This window comes from Bos grunniens, chromosome 23 (genome assembly GCF_055505025.1).
Source record: "Bos grunniens cultivar Pamir isolate PY7600 chromosome 23, Bosgru_T2T1.0, whole genome shotgun sequence".
Taxonomy (NCBI): domain Eukaryota; kingdom Metazoa; phylum Chordata; class Mammalia; order Artiodactyla; family Bovidae; genus Bos; species Bos grunniens.
Window position 1 is genome coordinate 4,400,462 of NC_141187.1, and position 26,223 is coordinate 4,426,684.

Genomic DNA, 26,223 nt, shown 5'->3' on the forward strand with positions numbered 1-26,223 from the left:
GTATTTGGGGAAGGGGACGTGTGTGTATCAGTAAGCACTAGCAGATAGTCTATAGTTGCACTAAAAGAATCAATACACTGGTTATCCTTGTTAGTGAACAAAATGCAATCTAAATAAAGGTATTTCATATGTAATATTAGGAAAAATGCTCAATGCTGAAAAGTTTTCAGTGAAACAGCTACTTTTTAATTATTGAAGACATATAAATTGATATCTCCCATACAAAAAACTTTGGAAACATATCAAGCCATGAAAATGCATACACCCTTTGACTCAGTAAAACCAGTTGCTAGCAATTTATATAAAGAAAATCGGAAACAAAAGAAGGGAAAAGCTCGGTGTGCGTAAATCTGTTGCATTGATAAGCAACAAACTGGAAACCACCTAAACGTTCAGTAAGTGGAATGGGAGGCAATTGTATAACTACACAGGATAACGGTTTTTAAGTTGAGAATTAAAAGCAAACTTTAAAACAGCATTTTTCTTTTTAAAGGCAAATTACAACATCGTATTTCTCTAATGATTAAAACTTTAAAGAAATGATGCATTTTGAAACAAAGTGATGAAGTAGTAGAGTGGCAAAGTCAGAGGCGGAGTCTCCCATCTTATGTCATGTTTTCACATCTTACCAAGAAATGTCTTTAAGTTCAAAATAATTTGATACAGATGACTAAAAACCTGCTGAATGAAGGTGATGTGATGTAGCGAAGGTTCCCTCCCATCCCTCCAAGCTCACTGCCGGGCTCACAGCAGAGGCGCAGTCAGTCACTGTGTGGCTGCTTTAGGGACAGGCTGGCTGGTCAGCCGAAAGCCCTGTGTGCCCACGTGTCTGTAGACAAAGTCCAGGAGATAACCATAATGCGTCTGCTCCGAGCCAAGCACTTGTTTCCCCACATGCTGTTATCCACAGAATAGTAAAATATATATATAGGAGGTGCTAGATCCTAGTAGAAGACAAGAATTCAATCTAAAAACTTCTAGAAAGGTAATCAAAATATTTCTAATTTTGTTATTCACAAAACTAACAACACTGAGATATTTTGTTCTTCAGAAATAACTATCAGTATCAAATGAATTATATATGACATACACAACTATTATCATTTAAGATAGTTCTTTATCGTTTTTACATGATTGTTTATAAGGACTGTTAGGTTTGAACACTAGTTGAATCTGGCTTCAGCGTTCTGCTGCAGCGTTTTGGAAGCAGCTCCTTTAGAATGCTCCAGCAGCTTGATGGCCTTGTCAGCGTTTTCAATGTTCCTAAGCAGGGTCTCTAGTCGTCTCTTAATTTTCTTCTGGTCCTCGAGAGCACAGCCGATCACGATGGACTGGAACTTCTGGTCCACCGGCCCCGCAGGCACCTCGGAGGAACACGCGCTGTACAGCGACATCAGGTGACTCCGGGCGTTTCCCAGGTCATCCAGAAACTTGCTGACTACCTCATCGATGATCCGCGTGGCGTGCTTGAGGGACTCCTGCTGCTGGGGACTCCTAATTGTTTCTACTGAAACCTCCACAGTCAGGGTTCGTCCCATCAGACGGTTCGCAGTCAGATTTAATTCTTCTCGTTCTCCTAATCATAAAAAGTTTGAAATATGAATCAATATGAGACACACCTACATCTATGTCAGGAACACTAAGGCATTTGTGTGTGGTTAAATCTAGCCTGCGAGCACCTATACATGTCTTAAAGGTATATACTGTTAGCAATAAGATTAACTTAGGATGCCAGGGAAGACTGAGGGCAAGAGGAGAGAGAGGAGGGCGAGAGAGGATGAGACGGCTGGATGATATCACTGACTCAGGGGACAGGAGTCTGAGCAAACTCAGGGAGATGATGAAGGACAGGGAGGCCTGGTGTGCTGCGGTCCATCGGGTCACAAGGAGTCCTCCGAGCAACTGAACAGCATCAGCAGTGAAGAGGATCAGCCTGGACACCAGGTGACTACCGTGGTCATCGTGTCTGCAGAGGCTGGGGCGGGTGTGCTGGTCAGAGCAGGAAATCGTGCCCTGCGTCTACAGGACTATGTGCACTAGAGGAGGAAATACCTTTCCTTCTGCCTCTCTGAGCTTTTGGCTGAGACCTTGTGATCAGACAGATTAACAAGCAAAAACAAAACCAGAACCTTATTACCGTGTAGAGCTCATGTATACATGAGACCCCCAGGGAAACTGAGTAACTCCTGGAGATGGCCCAGGCCTCCATCCTCAGGTAGAGATGAGGGGAGAGGCGAGTTTCAAGGGCCCCAGAAAGAGGACTAGAGGTGAGGTTTTCGTGGAGACCCCTTATAAGCGGAGGTTTCCTTTAGGAAGTGTAAATGTACATTTCCCTTACAAAACTGTGACCTTGTCTATTTCCAGAGCTGCTCCTGTGCCTGTGGTTTCTCAAAAATGACCAGCCCCAATAATCATTATGGCAGAGGCATGTTTTGGGCGGCACATCCCGTGCCTGTGAGCACACCGTGCCCGGCTCTGGCGGAGGAAACAGAGCCAAGACCCTGGAAGAAAGGCTGGCCCTAAACGAGGCGCTGACCTCATCCCGTCCGACCAACTCGGCCTGTGGTCTGAATCTCGGCCAGCAGGAGGAGGGTGCTGGGTCATCCTCTCTCTGCTTATTTGGAAACAAGAAATCTGCGCCGCTCTGTGTAACGCCTTCCAAGTTCACTGCTGGTTGGCCAGGACGAGGGGCGGAAACGCTGACCCACTGAGGCCGTGTGAGGGTCGTGGCGCACCAGCCCCACGACCCGGGGGCGGTCAGGGGGCACACCCAGCCCCCCCGGGGCGGCCCGCCCTCTCTCCAGAAGGGGCTGCAGGGGCGCCCGACCCCCGTCACGCCTCCCCCCACCTGCTCCTGTCCTCTGTGCGCCCCGCTCCCCGCGTGGGCTCACCGTCGCTGATCTGCCGCATGTCCTGGCTGTTCTGGATGCTGTGGATCATCTCTAGGAGCACCTCCTTCTCCTGCTCCACGGCCGTGGCCGCCTCCCGCAGAGCCTCCACCCTGCGGGCAGGGACACAGTCAGTGCATGGAAGCCTCGTGCGCCCGCCCCGTCCCCCTCTCTGTCCAGCTCAGCTGTCAGGATGATCGGGGCACGCCCCTAACGCTTCACTCTTTTCTTTCCTATTCTGTCCTTTTTTCCTTCTTCATCCGCTTGCCCCGTGGCTCCTAGTTGCCTCCCTGCTCACAGGGCAAGCATTCTGTTTAGTGCTTTTCTATTTGTAGATAAAAACCTGTACTTGTTTACTCGTCACTGCTTCTTCACTCAGCAGCATATTTCTCTAAGACCCGCCGGGTTCCCTTGTTGCCCAGCCCCCAGCTCCCCTCACCACCCACCCGACTCCCGTCCCCTCATGGCCCTGAAGACAGGCCCACCCCAGGGTGGCACAGCTGAGACCCAGGGTGTGTCGCCCTGGGGACGCCTCTCCAGAGCAGGCGCTCGGGGCACCCCTGGGTCCCAGGAACCCCACCAGCACTCGCGTCCCCCAGTTGACAAGCGGTGTGTCAGCACTTAATCTGTGTTTCTTCACTGCTAATAATTTTGGACATCTCTTTGTATCCCTGTGAGCCTGTTCACAGCCGTTGCCTATTTTGCTCTTTCTTATTTAAACTGGGGTTACTGTCCTCTTGAGTTATCTCCCATCCAACCCCATATAATCTGTATCTGGGATGTCCTTCACTGAACACAGAGCCTTACTCTGAAGTGACCAGACCCATCTTTTCCTTGGTTTTGTTTTGCCTTCTGGCTCTCGCAGTGAAGTTTTGTTTCAGGGTCCTCCCGTCCTGAGACTGGGACGTACTTGCCTGCATCTCCTATTAACTTACTCTTTCACTTTTCTCATACTCATGTCTTCATCCATCCAGAATCCACCTCTGTTTATGATTAGATAAGGACTTTGTTTTCTTTTTCTCCAAATAGTGAACCATCTTCCCCAACACTATCTACCCTAAATCCATCTTTTCCTCAATGATTTGCAGACTGTCTGCCTCTGAAATCGATTCCTAAGCACCACTTGCCCCAACTCCCCTCCCCACCGCCACCTAGACACACATTCACTTACTGCACAGATACACAACAGTGACTAAAGAATGAGGCTGTGAAATCATCAGAAAACAGAACCCTGTGTGTCTGAAGCGCCACAAGTAAATAAGTCACCAACTTATGCAAAATAAATATAAGACCCAGCTCCAGTCCTCTAGCACATGTTCCTGCCATACAAGGGGGTCCCCGCCCCACCCCAGCCACACGCAGGCCTCTTCCCCTACAGGCACCCACCTGTTACCCCCAAAATAGCACCAACACACTGTAAAGTCACAGGGTTTCAATTCTCGGGATACTAAATATATGTTGGACTCTGCTTGTAAGAGCCAGTAGAAGCACAGAGCTTGTAAGAACCTTGTGTGACAAATGTGGCTGGAAAGCAATCAGAACCATGAGAACTCTACAGGACAGTGACCACGCATCAGACGGCCTTCCAGCGGCAAGCATGGCGCGCTCACACCTTCCACACAAGCAGACTCTCGGCCTGGGCCACACGAAGGGGGTCGGGTGAGCACAAACAAGAAACGCGCTACGAAAGTGACTCTAGTATTGAAATGGCACACGAGTCACTGGTAGAGGAGACGATGATGAAAGAAGAGCTGAATTTTCCAGCACTCCTGAGTTTGTATTCAAATATAAGATGATAAAGAGAAAATTGTTACTCGAAAGAAGTATAATAATAAGTATGATAATAATTTATAATAGTATGTTCATGGAGTTGTTAATAAGAAAATGGCTTGAAAGGAGACACTCCAGAAAAAATATTTAATAAATCTGTCATATAAAGATGTTTTGTCATTAAATGAAACCAAATATAGAGGAAATTGGACGGAACTTTTCTCCCAAGGTTAGAAATTGCCAGGCATTTTCCCTGTGAAAAACAGATTTTGTTTTTTCTAGACTTTTTAATATATGATTTTATGTAAACTTCATTTCACAGCAAAGATACAGTTCCATTCTTCAGCATGTGGATCCCCAGGGCTTTCCGGCAGCGTGGCCCTCTCATCTGCTGCCCCTCACCTCCTGAACATTCTTTATCCCTGGCCCAGGTCCACTAGGTGATCCTTTTTCAAAAGCCAGTCCTTTTGGCAGAACGGTTTCCTTAGCAACTTCCTCCTTCCTCTCCCTCGAGGCGTTCGAAACTACATCTGTCTAGTGTATGCACTACATCACTGGCTTAGTTTTTTATTTTAAAAAGCTGGACCTGGGACTTCCCTGGTGGTTCAGTGGCTCAGACTCCAAGCTCCCAGTGCAGGGGGTCCAGGCTGGCCTGCTGCCCAGGGAACGAGACCCCACACGCTGCAACTGAAGATGCTGTGGGCTGCTGTGAACACCGAGGAGCCCGTGTGCTGCTGTGAAGACCCAATGCAACCAAGTATCCAAACGAGTATTTTCAAAAGCTGAACCTCTACTTAGTTTGCTTAAGTCATCTTGTTACTGTTTATCAGCTATTGGTCTTAATTCAACTCACGTGTGCTGTGTTCAGTCTCTTCAGCCGTGTCCAACTCTTTGTGATCCTATGGACTGTAGCCCGCCAGGCTCCTCTGTCCATGGGATTCTTCAGGCAAGAACACGAGTCGGTTGCTGTGCCCTCCTCCAGGGCATCTTCCCGACCCAGGGACTGAATTTGCGTCTCTTACCTCCCCTGCATTGGCAGGTGGGTTGTTTTTTTTTTTTTTTTTACCACTAGCAACACCTGGGAAGCCCTAAATTCAACTCATATACACATCTTTTTGTCTCTGTCCCTTGCGTTAGTTTTAGAACAGTTAATTACTGAATATTCAAATATTTCCCACCCGCCCTTCTGTGATTTCTCCTGGAACTTTGCCCACAAGAGCGTTAGCCCATTTCACTTTATCCTTCACCTTCTTAACACATCACTTGACAATGCTCCTTGGCAGAGGGGGCAGCTCTGTTTTTACTAGCAGATCCTTCAAGAGCTATGTGTCCAAATTGGGAAAGAACCGATCCTCACAGCAAGGCTGGCCTGGGCTGTGCTCCTGGAAAACTCTCTGCATGAGATCACAACTAAGCTTTAACTACAGAGGAACTGTTCAGAATGTTCCGTGAGGACAAAATCTGGAGTGTGTGCCTCCTCAGCTGGTCTCGGCAGCCCGGGGACCAGGGGACGAGGTGCCGGGAGACACACCGGCCGCCCCGCAGGCGCCCCGGGCCGGGTGCGGGCCAGCTCTGCTGCTGCGTCCTAGCTGAGTGACCTCGAGCAGCTGCTGACATTCTCTCTGCCTCAGTTTCCTAATTTATGACACGGGGATCATGAGACGGTATGTGTGACTGAATGAAGTCAACGTGGTAAAGAGATTAACTCACCAACTGACAGCACAGACTAAATTATGAATTAATAGAGTCACAGAACTATGAATATGTAGGGCTGACTCCCACACCATTTTCTAGGAAAAATCGGAGCATCCCTGGTTTCCCGTACCCAGGGGCCCTGGGACCAATCCCTGCAGTCAGCAAGGGACCACCACACGCAGCACACGCCCACAACTGGGACCGTGAACACCAGCTTCCGGGTGTTTTTATGCACTCAGCATTATGAACTCAGGACTGTAAGTAACAAGGCTCCTAATCATCACCCAAATAGTAAGGAACACTCACTACTGAGACACTGGTGTTAAAACGGGCCGCGGCTTTAGGGTCAGGAGCTAGTCCTGAGCAGGACGGCCTCAGGTGGCCGCCGAGTCCCTCTGGACCTTTACTGCTGCTAAAGGAGATAATGGATGTCCTCCTGCCTTGGAGGGTTTTGGAAGGTTCACATGATACAGTTTATGAGAAGTGACCTTTTAAATTACAGACTCTGACACAGTATTAACTGGGGTGCTGTCTTCTGGCTCCGGGGGTCACGTCAGCCCAGCAGGAAACTCAGCTAAAGGACCCCGGCCCCTGCTCCCTTGTTCCTTGGCGGCCAAGCGCCCAGGAGGCCGCTCTGCGGACACTTGACAACAGCCGGCTCCCCGTCCCGTCCATCTCCTGGGTTGCTCTCCACACCCTCATGGCCCAAGCATCTTCACCACCAGCCAGAGCTTCAGGGCCACTCAGCCTGCAGAGATGGCATTCAACAGCCCCTGATCTAAATCCAGATCTAAGTGGAATTTTCACTTCTTTCAGTAAAATCATATACTATTCCTACACTTTGAAATATGACATAGTAACTCAAAAACTTCAGGCATAAAGCATTAAGCTCTACAGCCACTCCTCCTGACCTCTTTTAACTTCTCAAGCCTCAATTTCCCACTTGGAGAATGAGGGTGACATAATTTCCCAAAAGGCACAGGACCTGTAAAGTCAGGCTGGTTAACTAAAATACCTGTTGGAGGGCATCATTTATGAATTATGATCACTGCTAAAATAGTAACAATCGTGAGCATAGTGCTTGGAGCCACTGACAAATGGAAAAATCAGAGGCCATTTGCACTGGTCACGAAAACCCGTAGAGAAAGACATCACCTTTTTAGGAGGAAGCAAAAAAGGAGGTCTAGTTTCGTGCTAACCCATTAGAAACAACTGGAGTTTCTTCAGCGATTTGTCAGATGCCATCAAACATTTGAAAGCGCTTTAAACACCGTGGACACCAGTTCACATGGCAGGTCATGAAGCACTGAGCAGAATTCTGTTTTCGATTTCATGTGGAGAAAGTTTTTGCCGAAACGTACATTGGAGGGACAGTAAACCCAGACCTCTCGGTACAGTCTGTAATTTTCAGTATGCCTAGAACACTGCTTTATTAGCCACCTGTAACATGAAATTAAATGACAGTATTAATTAACACGTGAATGTCTCATTTTCTTTTAAACTTGATCTTCGGGGCCTTATTCTAGTTTCTAACAGCGCAGTGCTCTCTTCCATGACCCATGTGCCTTCATAAACTCTATTTTTACTTAACCTTCCAAAGCACTTCCTTAACTTTGTCAGCATCACTTTTTTTTAAAAAGAAAGAAGCAAAGCTTATCAGTCTAAAACTAGAAAAGTCCTTAAAATGAACAATTGAACACACATTTATCAGTCTCAGCTCAAGGGTTAATTCAGCAAGTGATTAACCACTTGTACACGGTAATCAGAATTCACTTCACATTAAGGAAGCCCTGCTGCTGCTGCTGCTGCTAAGTCGCTTCAGTCGTGTCAGTCGTGTCCAACTCTGTGCGACTCCATAGACGGCAGCCCACCAGGCTCCCCCATCTCTAGGATTCTCCAGGCAAGAATACTGGAGTGGGTTGCCCTAGAATGTAATATTTCAAACAAGAAACTTCCTTTTAAAGATTAGCACCTGCCCTATGTGAGGCATCAATTCAAGTCTTAGAACAATAACTCAGCTTCAAGAAAGGAACTGTGTCCTGTGCCGGAGCCTGGAAGAAAACATCCTTTCTTTCCAGCTAGGGAAGAGCCCCCCTGAAATGGCTGAGAACATGCCCTCAAAGTTCTTGAGACCAGAGACGCTGAGTCACTTGTTAACGCTGCTACATAAAATCGTCCACAGGAGCTGCTCTGCCTGTTCACCTGCTTCAGCTGGAGAAGGACCCTTGTCACTCTCCGTGAAATCATGGTGGTGGTGAGCGTCTCATTTTCTGAGAAGATATTGTTTCTTTCTGTAATAATATAATAAAAAGAACTATACAATAAATGACAAAAGTCAACATAAATATTAATAAATGATAGTAAGTGCCTCATTTGGTTATTAATGTACTTTACTAGCAAACAGACCCCTTGTCCTGTTTTGAGATAAAGCACATATGCAGCCCTTCTTAAAATTTTGTCTTACATATACTCCTTTGCTCACTCAGAGTCTGGTAACTATGGGAAAAATTCCCTGTGGTTTTAGGGAGTTTTGGACGCCTTGCTAAGATTTGCCTGTAATTACACCTGCACACAATTTACACGAACTTCAGTGACAATAAACAGTTATGGGAAGTACACAGAAGTCTTCATTCACTGTTAGAGGAAAAATTATTTCCCAAATTTCTTACAAATTATTTAGGAATCCTATACAAGCCGGTGACTACATTTGTCACTAAGGAGTCTCCCCGCACCGGTTTCTATAGGAATTGACAGCACAGCCTGGAAAGAATTTAGGAAAAGAGCCGGGTTGAGGCACTATGTGCTCTGGGAAAACTGGCAAAACAGGCTCTCAGGTTTTCAGGAAAATCTAAGGAACTCAGATTCCTGCATCTTCTCAAATTCAGAAAAGCACTAAAAGCCTTAAGGGAGACAGCAGCTCCTTCTGACCGGTGGTAACCTCTGCGCGCCTGACCCTGGGCCCTGCTCCAAAGTCACATCCTCGCTGACCTCGACCCGACCCTCGCCGCCAAAGCTTCCTTCTGCGCGCTGACCGCCGTGGACACGCCGACCACAGTGACACCCCGACCGGGAAGGGACACGCTGACAACAGTGACACCCCGACCGAGAGGGAGCGCTGCGGCTCGGGCTCTGGCGGCCGGGAAGGTGGGACGGCGCCCGGGGAGGCCGAGCGCCGCTTGGGGAGACACCTGTCCGCTGCTCTCGGGCCTGAGGCCAGACGGATTTTTCTGTTTTGCAAAGAGCTCGGTCGCCCAGCACATAAACCACTAACCGGCCCCGGTCCTAAAACCGCACGCGGCGGGGAATGGGCCGGAAACACCTGGCCCCACGCGGAAGGTTCTGGAAGCTCCGCGGCGGCACGGCCGTCGTCTCAAGTCACACCCCCCCGACCTCCTCTGTTCGGGGTCGCGCGGTCCCGGCGCTCGGGGCCAGCCGCCGAAGGGTGGGGGGGCCGCTCCGCCGACCCAGCGCTGCGCTGCCCTCAGCGGGGCCGAGGCTGCCCCGCCGCTCCGCCCTCGCCCGCCGCTGCGTCCCCGCGCGCCCCCAGCCCCGCGCACCTGAGCTCCAGCTGGTCCAGGCTCTCGAGCAAGCGGCTGGAGCGGTCGGCCATGGACGAGGAGCGGCAGAAGCGGCCCTCGTTGGCCTTAGCGCTGATCCTCGCCTGAGCCATCTGCGCCGGCCGGGCGGCCCGAGCTCACCGCCGTCCCCACGCGCCAGCCGTCTCCTCGGACGCGCCGCCCGCAAACCCGAAGTCGGGGGCCGGGGAACCCAGGTGAGGGCGCGAGGGCTTGGCAGCCGGGCTCCGACCGCGCTTGCTGCCTCGGGGGCGGCGCGGCGGGGCGGCTCCGCGTGGCGCCAGGCCCAGCCCCGCCCCGAGCACGCCCCGGGGGCGAGGCCCGCGCCAACCACGCCCTCGCCCCGCCCCGACCCGCGGAGGGCCCGCCCCCAAACATGGCCGGGGCGGGGCTCGCGTCAGCCACGCCCCACCCAGCCTGGCCCGCGGGGACCCCGCCTCCGACCACGCCCTGGGGCGGGCTCGCGCCAGCCCCGCCCTCGCCCCACCCCGGGGCCCTCCGCCGCGAGGAAGGGGTCTTTTGCGCAGCCGTGGTTCCTGGGCACCTTCCCGAGGTGAGAACAGGAGTCTGGACGCCAACAGCGAAGCCTACAGAGCAGAAAACAAAAAGCCGCCCTGTCCAGCTGCGTGTAGGGGGCAAGGTGAACCTCACCGTTTTCACACCCACTCTCATGAAAGCATTTGTAATGACATCTCTGTTTAAAAGCTACTGGTTGGAATTCGAGTGAAATGATTGTTATTTAAGACCGTTTCAAGCCCCATTTGTATAAACCTCCTGTTATGAGAAGACCATGGAGGCCGCTCGGCCACCGTGAAGGTCAGGGAGTAGTAGAGTGGTGGCGGGCCCGGGGCCTTTGCTCGCGTTTCCTCGTGGCTCTGCCCAGCAGTACACGGAGGGGATGCACAGGGCACCTGAAAGGGGATAATAACAGTTCAAGGCTGGAGCCCAGCCTTTAATCTGAGATCAAAGTCAAGGTACTTGAACAGAGATGAGGCCCCTAAGGCTAGATCCCAGTTCCTCTGAACTCTAAATACTAATTCACAACTGCTGTAGGGGGTCATCTGGCCTCATTAGACGTTTTATCGTACCAAGACAAACCTGGAATCCTTAGACATTTTGTAAATGTGCTGGACTTTCTCACACCTCAGACTCTGTGGATTCCAACTCCAGAGAATACCCAGGCCCATTTTCACTCCCCACTGGGCCAGCATCCCAGCCCTGCCCTCCCATCTGGTCTGGTGCTGTTTGCACCACTGTCTGTGCTCAGCTCAGCAGCTACAGTGATCCAGAATAAGGCACAGCACAGCACGTCTCAGAAACCTTCAGCGGCTCCTCACTTGTAAAAAATGAGTAAAAGCCAAGGCCTTCAGAAGAGGCCTCAAAGGACTCTTGTCTCCAAGCTGCCTGCGCTAGCCTTACTTTGCATGTCTGGATAAGCTCACTCCCTGCCTTCAGGCCTTTGCTCAAGTTCACTAAGGACCCTGATCGCTCAAGTAGGAACAGCAAGCCCCCCCTCCCCGGCCGCCCCCACTGGTCCTTCTCAGCTCATTCGGCTGTTTTCCTTCCTCATCTCAGCACCGCCCGCAGGTGTGCTCCACTGCGGAGGTGAGGGCTTCCTTTTGCTCACTGATGTATTTCAAGTGCTTAGAATAGTAGCTGACAAATATAAGTACTCAATAAATACTTTGTGAGTGAAAGAATAAATGGTTTAAAAGAAATTTAAAGGAAAAATATTGATGGAAAAAAAGAAAGCTCTTTAAGTTGAGGCCTATGCTATTGAGTCTCTGGTTACCCTGCCCGAGGGAGTCCAGGAGAGTCCTTGCACCTTGTTCTTGGGAGAGGTCTGAGTGACCAAATGGTCAGGAGGACAAGGAGACAGAAGGAAGGGTTGGGCTGGTAGGATACCAAGCATCCAAAAACAAACTCTTTAAGGGAGGAATTTTTATTTAAGACAGTCAATGATACCACCAACCAGACGCTGTCAGTACATTACCTATATATCCTTTTAAAAATAAACACTGTCATTCATTTTTTTGACAAAAGCAGTTATTCAGGTATAAAAAGGCATCACAATAAAAACTTTTTAAAAGAAAAAAAAAACCTATCACAGTAAAATGAAAAACGAATAAAAGCAAACAAGTAAGCATCGTTGTCAGAAACATTCTCTTGATAATATTCCCCATTACTTTGTGTGACATCCACTCTCCTCCATGTGTCTAAATTAAGTTCAAATGAGTAAGCTGGATTTAGAAAAGGCAGAGAAACCAGGGATCAAATTGCCAACATCTGCTGGATCATTGAAAAAGCAAGAGAGTTCCAGAAAAACATCTATTTCTGCTTTATTGACTATGCCAAAGCCTTTGACTGTATGGATCACAATAAACTGTGGAAAATTCTGAAAGAGATGGGAATACCAGACCCCCTGACCTGCCTCTTGAGAAACCTATATGCAGGTCAGGAAGCAACAGTTAGAACTGGACACGGAACAACAGACTGGTTCCAAATAGGAAAAGGAGTACATCAAGGCTGTATATTGTCACCTTGCTTATTTAACTTCTGTGCAGAGTACATCATGAGAAACGCTGGGCTGGAGGAAGCACAAGCTGGAATCAAGATTGCCAGGAGAAATATCAATAACCTCAGACATGCAGAAGACATCACCCTTATGGCAGAAAGTGAAGAGACACTAAAAAGCCTCTTGATAAAAATTAAAGAGGAGAGTGAAAAAGTTTACTTAAAGCTCAACATTCAGAAAACGAAGATCATGGCATCTGGTCCCATCACTTCATGGGAAATAAGATGGGGAAACAGTGGAAACAGTATCAGACTTTATTTCTTGGGCTCCAAAATCACTGCAGATGGTGACTGCAGCCATGAAATTAAAAGACACTTACTCCTTGGAAAAAAAGTTATGACCAACCTAGATAGCATATTGAAAAGCAGAGACATTACTTTGCCAACAAAGGTCAGGTATGGATGTGAGAGTTGGACTGTGAAGAAAGCTGAGCCCCAAAGAATTGATGCTTTTGAACTGTGGTGTTGGAGAAGACTCCTGAGAGTCCCTTGGGCTGCAAGGAGATCCAACCAGTCCATTCTGAAGGAGATCAGCCCTGGGTGTTCCTTGGAAGGAATGATGCTAAAGCTGAAACTGCAGTACTTTGGCCACCTCATGCGAAGAGTTGACTCACTGGAAAAGACTCTGATGCTGGGAGGGATTGGGGGCAGGAGAAAAAGGGGATGACAGAGGATAAGATGGCTGGATGGCATCACTGACTCGATGGACTTGAGTTTGAGTGAACTCCGGGACTTGGTGATGGACAGGGAGGCCTGGCGTGCTGTGATTCATGGGGTTGCAAAGAGTCGGACACGACTGAGCGACTGAACTGAACTGAAACATGATTTTTAATTTTGTAGTAAGCAGAAATACAATCAGTGACAATTATTAAAACATTAAGCAACCCAATGACCTTAAGGATCATGATGACTACCCCTTCCCCACTGTGTCACTCTGGACCATTCACACATGAGTGTCCCAGCAACACAGCGCCCCTGCCCAGCAGGCGCCTCCAGCACAGCCGTCTCCTGGACACCCGTTCACCTCCCACTGCTGAGCAGGCTCCCCAGACGTCTTTAAGCTCTGTAACCACCTCCCAAAGCCTTAACCTACTCTTAACAAATTAACAGTACAGTGTGCTCGCTTTGGAAAAATGACTACGGCATTCTCAAGCTATGACGTCTACTTAAAAAGCAAGCACAGAGGACAGAACTGACAGCTTAAGAAAGAACACAAACTGGTTTCCAATGTGGACTGAAAAGACTATATGATAATAATAAAACAAGTCATACTATTTAACACTCAATTATCTAGTTGCAGAGAAAGACCAAAGTTCTAGCTATGATATTTTTTGTCTTAAAGAAAAATTTATATTTATAGAAAAATTTAAGTTTGGTAAATAATTACTACTCAAAATTTTTAGGGATGACATTTCTGGTCAAATAACATGAAGTATATTCACAAAGATTGTATGACAAGCCCCTTTTTAGTCTTCTAATTATATAACATTTTTTATTATTCATCATGGGGCTTCAACATTTAAAAATTAAATATGTAATACCAACTGTAGGACACTGATATTTTAATGAATAACTAACATGAAGATACTTCCATATGAATTAAAAATTTTAAAGGGTTAAGGAAGATTACTCCTGAGTAGACTTTCAACATTATTTTCTAAAGAATACTATGTTTACAGAAATATATATATATATATATATATATAAAAGGACTAATATTAAAAGTATGCCTAATTCTATGCAAATACTTTTACATCATTCCCTTTAAACAGAAAATAATACAAGTCATATGAAAGTCGAAGTAGGTAAAAAGAATGGAAAAACTTTCTTTTTACTACTTTCAAAGAAATTAGGTTGGTTTTCTTTTTCATTCCAGCAATGTACAGCTCTAATTAAAGCAGGACTATACATCTCAGTGAAAGCCACAAAGAACATTGCTGATAAAATTCTTCATCTGTTTTCACAATCAGTTTCCATTGCTCTCTTCCAATAATCATAAAAAGACCTCAAAGATAATATATATTAGTGCCACATGAGAAGTAAAATTTACAGAAAAAATGAGCTATGATAGTTTTATTTATATTCATTTTCACTCTTAAAAAAATAAACTAGAATTATCTGTACAGTACAATTAAAATTAAAGAACCAATTCTATTTGGGAAACATAAACAATAGTCAAGGGCTTCTTTATTTCTTTTTTTAAAATCCTTTTAACCTAAGTATATGAATTCAAGGTTACCTGGGAAACATGATACCTATATTAGAATATATAATTTGTATTTGCATTAACATATATTCTGTTCCTCTATACATTTTTGCAAATGGCACAAAAACACAAAGCAATATCAGAGTTTGAACATACAAAAGCAAAAACAGTGTGTTTTCAAATACATTTGTACTAGTAGGTCTGTGGTCTCCTTTAGAAAACAAACTCAAGAATTCATCATCCTGAGTCTCTTCAAGGCCACTTGATGTTGTGTGGTAATACCTTTAGTTACATTTCCTCAAGACTTCTTCTAATAGCTTCTTCTAATTCCACATCTGCATTAAAAAAGAATATTTTAACATTTAGGGCAGAAAACTGATAAAAATGTACTTAATGTAAGTCTCATCAACTACATCTGTATTTTCAGGAAGAAAAGGAAATACAACTTGGAGAAACTGAAGATAACTTTGCAGTTTCTTCATCATAAAATTTGACTTTTGAAATATGAGAATCTGGATATGATCTTAAACTGAATTACAGTATATCTGAGCTTAAAATGCTAAGAAACTTATTAGTTATTTCCATTTAGGGACATAGAAAGACAACAAACTTCGAGAATTGACTGACAGGTATTCACCAGACTTAACAGGGGAAAAAAGAGTATCTATTTCCAAAAAAGATTTGAGGTAATACATATAAAACTTACCAGCAGAAAAAGAAAGGCAAAATCATGAAATGGCAAAACCTCAAAAGCTATTAAAATCTTAGTTTTAATTTTTCTAGTATCTAAGACAAAGAATCAAATTCAAGGCTATATAATATCCTCTGAGAAGCATTTATTATATATACATATGCACTCACTGAACAAATTTATTGAATGCCCACTGTATATCAGGTACAAAATACAACAGTGAGCAAGGCAGACATTCTTGGGTTCACTGGTCTTTTTCTCCATTTCCTGAGAATGATGCTAAAAACTCAAGGGGGTAATTAGGTGTCAAGTTTCTTGGCCTTCACTAGCTTCTCACACCAGATTTATCTAATCCTGTCCAGTCCATGGTCTCCCGCAGTCTACTGGGTTCACAAGCACAATAATTCCTCTAATATGCAGCCACCTCTTCCTATGAGCTGGGGCACTAGTGTTACATCGTTAGGAATTTAAAACACTACAAGCTACTCTACACTGTGTTAAAGCTAGATTCTAGGTCAGTGCATTGCCCTAAGATGAATTCAAAGGGATGAAGAAATGTACAGAAAAGCCAAGATGCTCTTAGCAAACAAAGAAGAAAAACGTGACAAGATTTCTTTTTATGAAAACTTATTACAAAGTTATAGTAATTAACAATGTGGTACCAGTGCAAATCCGACTGCCAGTGCAGGAGATGCGGGTTCGATCCCTGGGTTGGAAGATCCCCTTAAGAAGGAAATGGCAACCCGCTCCAGTATTCTTGCCTGGGAAATCTCAGTCCATTGGGTCGGGTACCAAAGAATCGGACACGACTTAGTGACTAAACTACAACAAACCAGCCCAAGAACTGGTGAACAGACCAAAGAGGCAGCACCGACAGCTCTATGGAAACCTGATCGATTACACGGGCAGCCTTGCAGAATGGTGGGGCAAGGTGGGGTTTTCAATACATGATGGAGGGAAACTGGTAGGCCACATGGAAAAAAAATAAATTTATCCCCACCTTATGGAATATACAAAAATACAGTTCAGATTTACTGTGTATTAACTGTGTAAGAGCAAAGGTGGAACAACAAACAGCAAAGAACACGGGACTATGTTCAGGACCTTAGTGTAGGGAAAGAATTAAACAGGATTCAAAAACATTATGAAAAAGAATGGTACTTCGGAATGCATTAAAATTCCTTTAATCCATCAAAAGGAGAGTGTAAAAAGACAAGACATAAAGAGAAAATATTTGCAATACACAGATCTTATACCTAGAAAGATTTTCAACCCAGAAAAATCAGTAAAAAGATAGTCAAAACTCAAGAAATCTGCAAAGACACTGGCAAAAGATGTCAAAAGGTCAAATAAACATTAATCATCAGAAAAATGTAAATTCAAACCACAAAAAAATGCCTACCACTAGGTAAAATTAAAAAGACCAATAATTCAATGATTAGTGAAAATGTAGATCAGTAGGAGCTCACACTCACTACTGGAATGAAAAAAAAATTCGAACAACCACTTTTGTAAAAAACCTTGCATAATCTACTAGAGCTGAATGTCAGCAAGTCTCCACCTCAGTATATATTCCTAGAAATGTGGAAATTATTTGCAACAGCCAACCCAATGTCTGTAAGTGATACATGAATTGATTTATGTGTAAAGTTATCTTACAGGTACTGGAAATGAACAAACCAAAGCTACATGCTAACAATCAGATGAATCTGTAAAACAGTGTTAACTAAAGGCATTCAGACCCAAAATATCAGTAATATAGACCATGACTGTGCTGTTCAATGTGATGCACACTGACTATATGTGGCTATTTGTGTTCTGATTAACTGAAATTAAGTGAGGGGGATGCTTCTAGGGAACTGACCATTGTGGGCTGAATTGTGCCCCCCTCAAGATATGTTCTTACCCTGGTATGCGTGAATGTGACCTAATTTGGAAATAGGGTCTTTGTGAGTGTGACCAAGTTAAGATGAGGTCACTAGGGTGAGCCCTAATTCAACATGACTGACGTCCTTATTGGAAGAAAATGCCACGTGAAGATGGACACACAGGTAGATGGTCCCGTGATGATGGACGCAGAGACAGATACATCTACAAGCCAAGGAATGCCTGCTGTTGGGTAACGGAGTTAGAGAAGGCAAGGTTCAGAAAAAGATGGAAGCCGGCACTTTACAGGAACAGATCACCTTAAATGAGGCGAGAAGGGGCAGCAGTCAGATTAGTGAGCTGCTGCACTAACCCAAGAAAAGAGTAAGTATATATAGGCATATGTGTGGAAATCTACTGTCTTAAGGGGGCCTGTTCTTCTCCAAGGTTGTTCGGAGTAGTTATCTCTTGAACAGCTGGGGCAAGGAATTTTGGAGATCGGCCAGAGGCTGGACCGGCTGGAAGCTGGGCATAACCAACCTAATGTCCATTTTCCCTTTGGGTGAGAGAGTTCTTTGTTTTGCATAGAATAGTGGGGAGGACCTGGAGGGGAGTTTTAACTCCAGGCTACCTGGAGCCATGCAACTTTCCTTCACCTACAGTTGACATTAACAACCAGAATCTGGGAGCAGGACCATGGCCCTACCAACAGCTTGACCTTAGATGGGTGAACGTGACGACTGTGAGACAATTTCTATTGTTTTAAGCCACCTCGTTTGTAGTACTTAGGTGAGCAGCCCCAGGAAATCAACCCACTGGTAATACTCTTTTTTAATCTGAAAGATGGTCACCTGTTTTGCGAGATGTTTTGTACAATTTCTGTGTGTATTATATACACATATACACACACAGAGAACCAAAAATCTGGAGGACCAGGGTATAAATTGGGGAAAAGGATCAGAGCTGAAGTGTTCCAGAGTCCTTTTATTGTTTTATGGAGGCAGACAACATGTACATACACTTTAGTCTTTAAGTTACATATAAAAAATGTGATAAAATGCCAAGGTAACCACAGAAAGAACAGAAACAAATACACAGGATACACACCAACTTGAAAAAACAAAGAGGAAGCTAAGAATGAAATTGCAGAAGTAAATACAAAAACATTAATATCTCACAGTGAACTTACAGGAATTAAACTTGCCAGTTAGAATGGATAAAAACGAAAGCAACTAAATGGTTCCACTTCCAATAAACTTCCACTCTAACAGTAGAGTAGCTTATATTGGGGAGAAGGCAATGACACCCCACTCCAGTACTCCTGCCTGGAAAATCCCACAGACTGAGGAGCCTGGAAGGCTGCAGTCCATGGGGTTGCTGAGGGTCGGACACGACTGGGCGACTTCACTTTCACTTTTCACTTTCATGCAATGGAGACGGAAATGGCACCCCACTCCAGTGTTCTTGCCTGGAGAATCCCAGGGACGGGGGAGCCTGGTCGGCTGCCGTCTATGGGGCTGCACAGAGTCGGACACAACTGAAGCGACTTAGCAGCAGCAGTAGCAGCTTACTGGATTAATTCTCCCCTAGATAACAATTATAAACTATTTTAAGGCACTAAAGAACAATAAAAATCAGGTAGAAATAGGACCGAAGTTAATTATTGAAATAAATGAATTACATAGGGCTAAATATGCAGCTTTACACCTTGTTTCTCATTTGCCTTAGGGCATGCCGACATCCCTGTGAAACAAGATGCAAACTGAGGAGTCAGACAGATGACAGAGGGTGCGAAGGGGAGGTGGTGGCAGGAGGGTAGGAACAGTAGAAAGAGATCCCAGCAGAAATGAGAAAGTAACAGAAGAGGATCCTCCGAATCTACAAATCGTTGGCTGACTTCTGAACTCTGCATACACGAGAAAGGAGCCGAGATTCTCGTGAGAAACAGCAGTCGGAAAGCTAAAAGAAGCAAGCGACTGCTGCCTGCTGTGGTGGAGAGAGAGTTTGGTGTCCGAGTCCAGCAAGTTAACTACCTACAAGAAAGAAAAAATTCCTCAGAGGAAGTTAACAGTATTCTGAGAATCTATAATTTACATCACAAACATCCAGCATACATCAAAAATCACGTGACTTGCAAAGAAAGAAGAAATGTGCCGCACGGTCAAGAGGAAGAGCAGACAAAAGAAACTGACACACAAGATAATCAAGCTACTGATTGGGATTAGCAGAAAAGAGATTTTAAGAAAAGTTAAAACTATTTTCAAGGTTGAGTGGATAAGAAATCTCAACAGAGAAATAAAAACTATTAAAGAGAAAACACAAGTTTTGAAACTGAAAATTTACTAAGTCAGCTTAACACTGGAGGTGGCAGAAGACTGACTACTAAACTTGAAGACTGGACAACAGAAGTGGTCAAATATGAAGGAGAGAGAAGGAACACTGGGAGAAGGTGACAAGCCTGTGGGTGAATCTAAAGCACAGAACATGCGGAACTGGACTTCCAAAAGGAAAGCGGACAGAAAGCGGGACAAACAGTTGTGAAGAAACAATGGGGGGACTTATAAACTTAGAGATAACATGAAGCTAAGGAAACTCCAAGTAGATACAAAGATAGCTACATCCAGGGACATTACCAAAAACTGCTAAAATCCAAAGCCAAAGAGGAAATATTAATAGCAGTAAGAGGGAAAAAATGACATACGTGCATATAGGGGAGCAATAATAGAAATTATGGTCATTTGTCAGGACAAACAAAGGAGGCCGGCCACAGAACAAGAAAATGGAGCTCCAGCTCTAAAGTGCTGAAGAAAAAAACACTAGTTAACCAGAATTCTAAAGCCAGAGAAAATATACTTCAAAATTAAAGGGAAAATAAAGATATTTTCATAAATGAAACAATATTCAACACTAGCAAAACTGCATTACATTAATATAACACAGGACAGGAAATTCTTTAGGCTGAAGAAAAAGGACATCAGATAGAAACCGTAATCTACTGGAAAGAATGAAAGGTCATTTGAAATGGTAACTATGTGGATAAATATTAAAAACTCTATTTCTTCTTTCCTTTCTTTAAAACTCAAAGCAATGTTTAGAGCAAAAAATAATATTTTCTTATAGTGTTTATAACAAAAGCCAAAGTATATATCTCATAACCGAGCAACCATAAAAAACTGGACAGATTGTCAGAGTAAATCAAAAAGTAAGATCAAACTTAGAGACGTAGTTTCAAATTCAGAATCAAATTTAGAGACGTAGTTTCAAAACAAAGATATAAATAGACTGAAAATAAAAGAATGGAAAAATATACACTGTGTCAATATTAAGCATAAGAAAGCTTGAGTAGCTATATTAATATCAAACAAAAACATTTTATGATAAAAGGTATTACCAGAGATAAAGAACAGTTCATAGTATCATAACGCTAAACAGATCAGTTTAGCACACATCAGAAATGTATATGCAACTAAAAACAGAACTTCAAAACACAAAATAACTAAAGAGAAAAAGTAAATCTACAATCCTTGATGAAGAAGCTCACTGTTACTACTGTGGTAACTGATAGGTTAACTAGATAAAAAAAAAATCACTAGGATGAAGATCTGATATTATCAACCACCTTGACCTAACTGACAATCAAAACAGAAATACATTCAAGTGCATACAGAATATTCATCAAGACAGACCACAGGTTGAGACACGAAAGTCTCAATAAATATCAAAAGTTTTAAATTTTACAGAGTATATTCTCTTACCACAACAAAATTAAATTAGAAATAATAAGACATTCAAATATTAATATTTGTAAATTCAACAATATATCTAAAGAGTCAATAGATCAAAGGAGACAATATAAGGAAAATTAGAAAATATTTCAAACTGATAGCAAAAACATGAAAATTTGTGGAACACAGTCAGTTCAGTCACTCAGTTGTGTCCAACTCTTTGCCACCCCATGGACTGCAGCACGCCAGGCTTCCCTGTCCATCACCAACTCCTGGAGTTTACTCAAATTCATGTCCATTGAGTTGGTGATGCCATGGGGACCATCTCATCCTCTGTCGTCCCCTGCTCCTCCTGCCTTCAATCTTTCTCAGCATCAGGGTCTTTTCCAGTGAGTGAGTTCTTCATGTCAGGTGGCCAAAGTATTGGAGTTTCAGCTTCACCATCAGTCCTTCCAATGAATATTCAGGATTGATTTCCTTTAGGATGGACTGGTTTGATCTCCTTGCAGCCCAACAGACTCTCAAGAGTCTTCTCCAACACCACAGTTCAAAAGCATCTATTCTTTTGACACTCAGCTTTCTTTATAGTCCAACTCTCACATCCATCCATGACTACTGGGAAAACCATAGCTTTGAGTAGATGGACCTTTGTTGGCAAAGTAATGTCACTGCTTTTTAATATGCTGTCTAGGTTGTGGAACATAGTAAAAAGTAGAAAGCTGACAAACTACAGTCTGTGGGCCAAATCCAGTCCACCAGTAACTTTTGTAAACTTCACTGTATACTTGACACTCCTTTGTTTATGTATTGAGAATAGCTGCTTTCATGCTATAATAGCAGAGTTGAGTAACCAACAGAGACCACAGGAACTACAAAGCCTAAAATATTTACTATCTAGTATTTTACAGAAAAAGCTTAAAGCTTGCTTATCCTGGCTTAGAGGGAAATAAACATCTTTAAATGTTTACATTTAAAAAATAAGGAAAAAAAATTCAATCAACAGTCTAAATGTCACATTAAAAAGCTATAAAAGATGACAAAATTTAAGCTCAAAGTAGAAGGAAGGAAATAATAAAGAGCAGAAATCAATGAAATGGAGAGCAGACCAAAAGGAGAGAAATTATCAACTAAAAACAGTTCACTCTTTGAAATGATCAAATAAACTGATAAACTTCAAGTTAGTGAAGAGGAAAACAAAAATTACCAATATTAGGGGAAAAATGAGATGATATCATCAGCGATCCTAAAGAAATAAAAAGTATATAATAAAGGAATACTACTATGAACAACTTCACACTGGTACATTTGACCATCAAGGTAAAATGGACAAATTTCTCGCAAAACATCATTCTCCAAAACTGACATGAAGAAGAAGAACAGGTCCTAGAGTGAATTTTCAACAAATCAGTGGAATAGGTAGCTCCAAACACCCGTCCTTCCACATACAACACTGAAATACACGCCTAAACTGTTGGGCAGAAACAACTTTCTCAAAAGTTTGGAAAATCCTCAAAGGGTCACAGCAACGAAGCAAACACTGAATCCAGACAAAGATCACACAAACACCAGTATGGGGACTGCCCTGGTGGTGAAGTGGATAGGAATCTACCTGCCAATGCAGGGGACACGGTTCCATCCCTATCTAGGAAGATTCCACACGCCTCAGAGCAACTAAGCCCACGCACCACAACCACTGAGCCTGCACTCCACAGCAAGAGGAGCCAGGGCAACGAGAGGCCCGTACACGGCAGTGACGAGTAGCCCCTGCTCACTGCAACTTGAGAAAGCCCACACAAAAGCAACAGAGACCCAGTGCAGCCAAAAACAAATAATTAAAAAAACAAACAAACAAACAGTGGGAAAGCCTAGTGGTATCTTCACTTGCCCTTTCCCCACCACCTCACTATCCCTCCCTGCAGCAGCCCATACTCCTGGTGTGGGACCCTCGTCCCTGGCTCCAGGCAGAGCAGAGCAGAGCAGAAGTCACAACTTACTGCTTTTGTTCTATCCTGTATCTGAAGGCATCGTCTATTTTACAAGCTCAGGCCCCACACCGGGCAGAAAAGCAGTCTGCGTGGCTCAGAAACACTGTGAGGCAGACAAAAAGCCCATGGCCTGGGGTAAAAGATGATGGGTGAGACATACAAGAGAACACCTAATATCTGGGAGGAAAAGCCATGAAGAGAATTTCCTTGGGAAATTAGGGCATTCAAAAGCACCTCTGTGTCCTGGGAAATTCAGTAACCAGGCACATACCCAGTACAGGATGCACGCTCAGAAAATGCCTGAGAAGACACTGAGCCTTCGCCACTGGCTGGTCTGCAGGCGCAGTGCACGCTTGCGTGCTAAGTCACTCCAACTGTGCTGGACTCTTTGGCCTGCCAGACTCCTCCGTCCATAGGATTTCCCAGGCAAGAATACTGGAGGGGGTTGCCATTTCCTCCACCAGGGGATCTTCCCGACCTCGGGATGGAACCTGAGTCTCCTGTGGCTCTTGCAGTGCAGGCAGATTCTTTTCCACTGTGCCACCAGGCTCAGTGCACAGCTGGCTAAATGTTGAAGGTGCTAGCACACAGCTGAAGCTCAGGAGAGATTGTTGTTTGCTCCTGGTATTCAAAGAAATCTCTGTCAAAACAATAGTTGAAAACAAGCTAAAGGAACAGAGACTTCAGTAACCAAAAATGACAAGGAGTACAGTTTTTGCAAAAATAATCTGGAACTAAGCACATGGACAATTATAGCCTTTGACAATCACAAACAGCACACCAAGGGGAAGACAGAGAATCTGATTTCCAAAGTACTACATTATAATATTTGCACATCCAATTTTCGTCAAAAACACAAATAATACAAAGAAACAGTAAAGTATACAAAGTGAAAAAAATTGCATTAAATTGTCCCTGAGGACACCTAGATATTGAATTTACTAAACAAAGACTTTAAACCAGCTGTCTTATGTTCTAAGACCTAGAGTAAACCATGAGCAAAGCAGTAAAGGAAATTGTGAAAACAATGTATGAACAAAATAGAATATCATAAAGAGGTGGATATTATGAAAGGCCACCAAATAGAAATTCTGGAGCTGAAAAGTACAACTAAAGTGAAAAATCTGTTACAGGAGTTTAACAAAATTAAGCAGATAGAAAAAAGAATCAACAGAGTTTAAATGTCCCAAATTTGATAAAAGATATGAATCTACACATCCAAGAAGACCAACAAACTCCAAACAGGAGAAACTCAAAGAGATTCATGTTGAAGACATGTTACAGTTAAACTGTCAAAAGCCAAAGTCAACAGAAGCAGCAAGAGGAAAGCAACTCATCACGTGTAAGCCGTTTCTAATAAGACGAACAGCTTATTTCTCATAAAGATCATGGAGGCCAGAAGACAGTGAGAGAACATATTTAAAATGCTATAAGAAAAAAACAAACAAAAATCTGTCAAGTAAGAATTCTGTATCTACAAAGAATGGAGGAGTAATCAAGACTTTCCCAGACAAAAACTAAAGGAATCTGTTATTAGCAAATCTGCCCTCCAAGAGATGCTAAGGGAATCCTTCAGGTTGAAATGATAGGAAATTAGACAGTGATTCAAAGCTACATGAAGAAATATAGAACACTTACAGCAAATATGTCCTTGTTTTTCTCTGTTATGGCTAAGTCTGTATTTCCCTTATTCTCTTTTCTCTCTGCCTTTATTTCATTCTCTTTGAAAGAGAGGTAATATGACTAAATAAGAAAGAACTCAGCAATAGGAGTTAGAAGGCCTATACTAAATCATGTTCCACTCATTTGGAGGCTATGAATCTGAAAGCAAATTACTAAATGTTTGAAGACTAAGTTTTTATGAAAAATAGGAGAAATATTCTGACTCTTATAGGTTGTTAAAATTAACAGCACTTTTAAATGTGTTAGGTTTTTTTCATATACAATTCAAGTAAAAACTGAACACAGTAGTCTCTTCTTTCTCTGTTCTTTAAACTGGCCACAGAGTTATACTGTTTTACTGTTTATGTTATAGTTTTACTATTTGTTATAATATTAATAATTGTACTGACAACTGCTATTAGTTGAAGGAACTCTAAGGCAAACTGATGACATTTACAGAAAGACGGTTTTACATTAGCAGCAACCCACATATTGCTGTCTTTTACTTCTTTTCCAGGGATTTGGGTCAGAATACCTCTATTGAACATGTATACTTCAGAGCAGACCTTATGCTATGCTATGCTATGCTAAGTCACTTCAGTTGTGTCCGACTCTGTGTGACCCCATAGACGGCAGCCCGCCAGGCTCCCCCGTCCCTGGGATTCTCCAGGCAAGAACACCGGAGTGGGTTGCCATTTCCTTCTCCAATGCATGAAAGTGAAAAGTGAAAGTGAAGTCGCTCAGTCGTGTCTGACTCCCAGTGACCCCATGGACTGCAGCCTACCAGGCTCCTCCGTCCATGGGATTTTCCAGGCAAGAGTACTGGAGTGGGGTGCTGTTGCCTTCTCCACAGAGCAGACCTTAGGTGCAGGTAAACAGTGAATACTGATAATAGTCACCATCATGGGGAATTCCCTGGTTCCATGCTTTCACTACTAAAGGTGTGGGTTTGATCCCTGCTTGGGGAACTAAGATTCCCACAAGCAGCAGCAACCAATTCAGACTGCTTACCATGTGCCAGGCTACTCCAGTAAGGCAGGTATACTAGTATTTCTGTTTTTAAAACTGAGGAAACTGACACACAGTGATGTTAAGGGACTTGGAAAATATTATATCACTCAGAGACCAAAGCTGAGACTACCCAGGATCTTTATAATGGGCTTGGGTAGTTAAAGACTCTGACAGGTCTACAGAGAATAACAAAGATTGAGATAATCACAGCGGGGGGAGAGGAGGCCACAAAAGAAACTGCCTTTTCCCAGGGCAAAGTCACAAGCAAACTGACCCTGCTTTTTACCACCCATTTGTCAGGCTTTTAAAATGCTGTGTTGAGGAGAGAAGGAATGAGAGGAGATTGGAGAAGTTTTGCTATTGGGTTTGGACTAGAACATCACTTTGCTTCCATGGTGCAGAGTCAACTCAATCACCCAATATTCTCCAGCCAAATGGTTTCTGTCTTAATTTCCTTAATCCAGTTATAGGGAGCTGGGTCCTAGCAGCCCTAACTTATTTTGTTTGTTAGAAGTGTATTCATTCAACGATCATTTAGTGCTAAAACCCTGTGCTAGTTGTTACTGAAATAAAGA

The 26,223-nt window shown here is 43.9% G+C and overlaps 2 protein-coding genes across 14 annotated transcripts in view; both read right to left on the minus strand.

Moving 5' to 3' along the window:
- Positions 1 to 163: 163 nt before the first annotated feature.
- BAG2 (BAG cochaperone 2) lies at positions 164 to 10,175 on the minus strand. 10 transcript variants are annotated; one of them, XM_086370983.1, is made up of 5 exons: positions 9,911 to 10,175; positions 8,556 to 8,644; positions 7,553 to 7,793; positions 2,892 to 3,001; positions 164 to 1,576 (listed from the first exon to the last, which is right to left on the minus strand). In XM_086370983.1, the coding sequence occupies exons 4-5, from the start codon at positions 2,938 to 2,940 to the stop codon at positions 1,164 to 1,166; spliced, it is 462 nt and encodes a 153-aa protein (XP_086227109.1). In that variant the 5' UTR covers positions 2,941 to 3,001; positions 7,553 to 7,793; positions 8,556 to 8,644; positions 9,911 to 10,175; the 3' UTR covers positions 164 to 1,163. The 10 variants fall into 10 exon arrangements, with proteins under 10 accessions (XP_086227109.1, XP_086227107.1, XP_086227112.1 ...); XM_086370981.1 differs by having other exon boundaries at positions 7,509 to 7,793; XM_086370986.1 differs by having other exon boundaries at positions 2,849 to 3,001; positions 7,509 to 7,793.
- Positions 10,176 to 11,854: 1,679 nt separating this feature from the next.
- ZNF451 (zinc finger protein 451) overlaps positions 11,855 to 26,223 on the minus strand; it is a 90,128-nt gene continuing 75,759 nt past the window's right edge. For 2 of the 4 annotated variants that reach the window (XM_086370973.1, XM_086370970.1), the window contains one exon: positions 11,855 to 15,043. In XM_086370973.1, coding sequence (XP_086227099.1) covers positions 14,997 to 15,043 — 47 coding nt within the window. In that variant the 3' untranslated portion in view covers positions 11,855 to 14,996. Of the gene's footprint in view, positions 15,044 to 18,229; positions 19,299 to 26,223 lie in introns of those variants that run through there. The other 2 variants (XM_086370971.1, XM_086370972.1) reach the window with 2 other exon arrangements.

What these genes read in the sequence shown, in the direction of transcription:
- BAG2 (XM_086370979.1), bottom strand. Translation starts at nt 4,214, where the DNA reads ATGGCAGGAACATGTGCTAGAGGACTGGAGCTGGGTCTTATATTTATT. An exon ending in CACTGTTGTGTATCTGTGCA is followed by an intron (nt 3,002 to 4,059) that starts GTAAGTGAATGT and finishes CCCTGCCCGCAG; the next exon opens with GGTGGAGGCTCTGCGGGAGG. An exon ending in CATGCGGCAGATCAGCGACG is followed by an intron (nt 1,577 to 2,891) that starts GTGAGCCCACGC and finishes TTTTATGATTAG; the next exon opens with GAGAACGAGAAGAATTAAAT.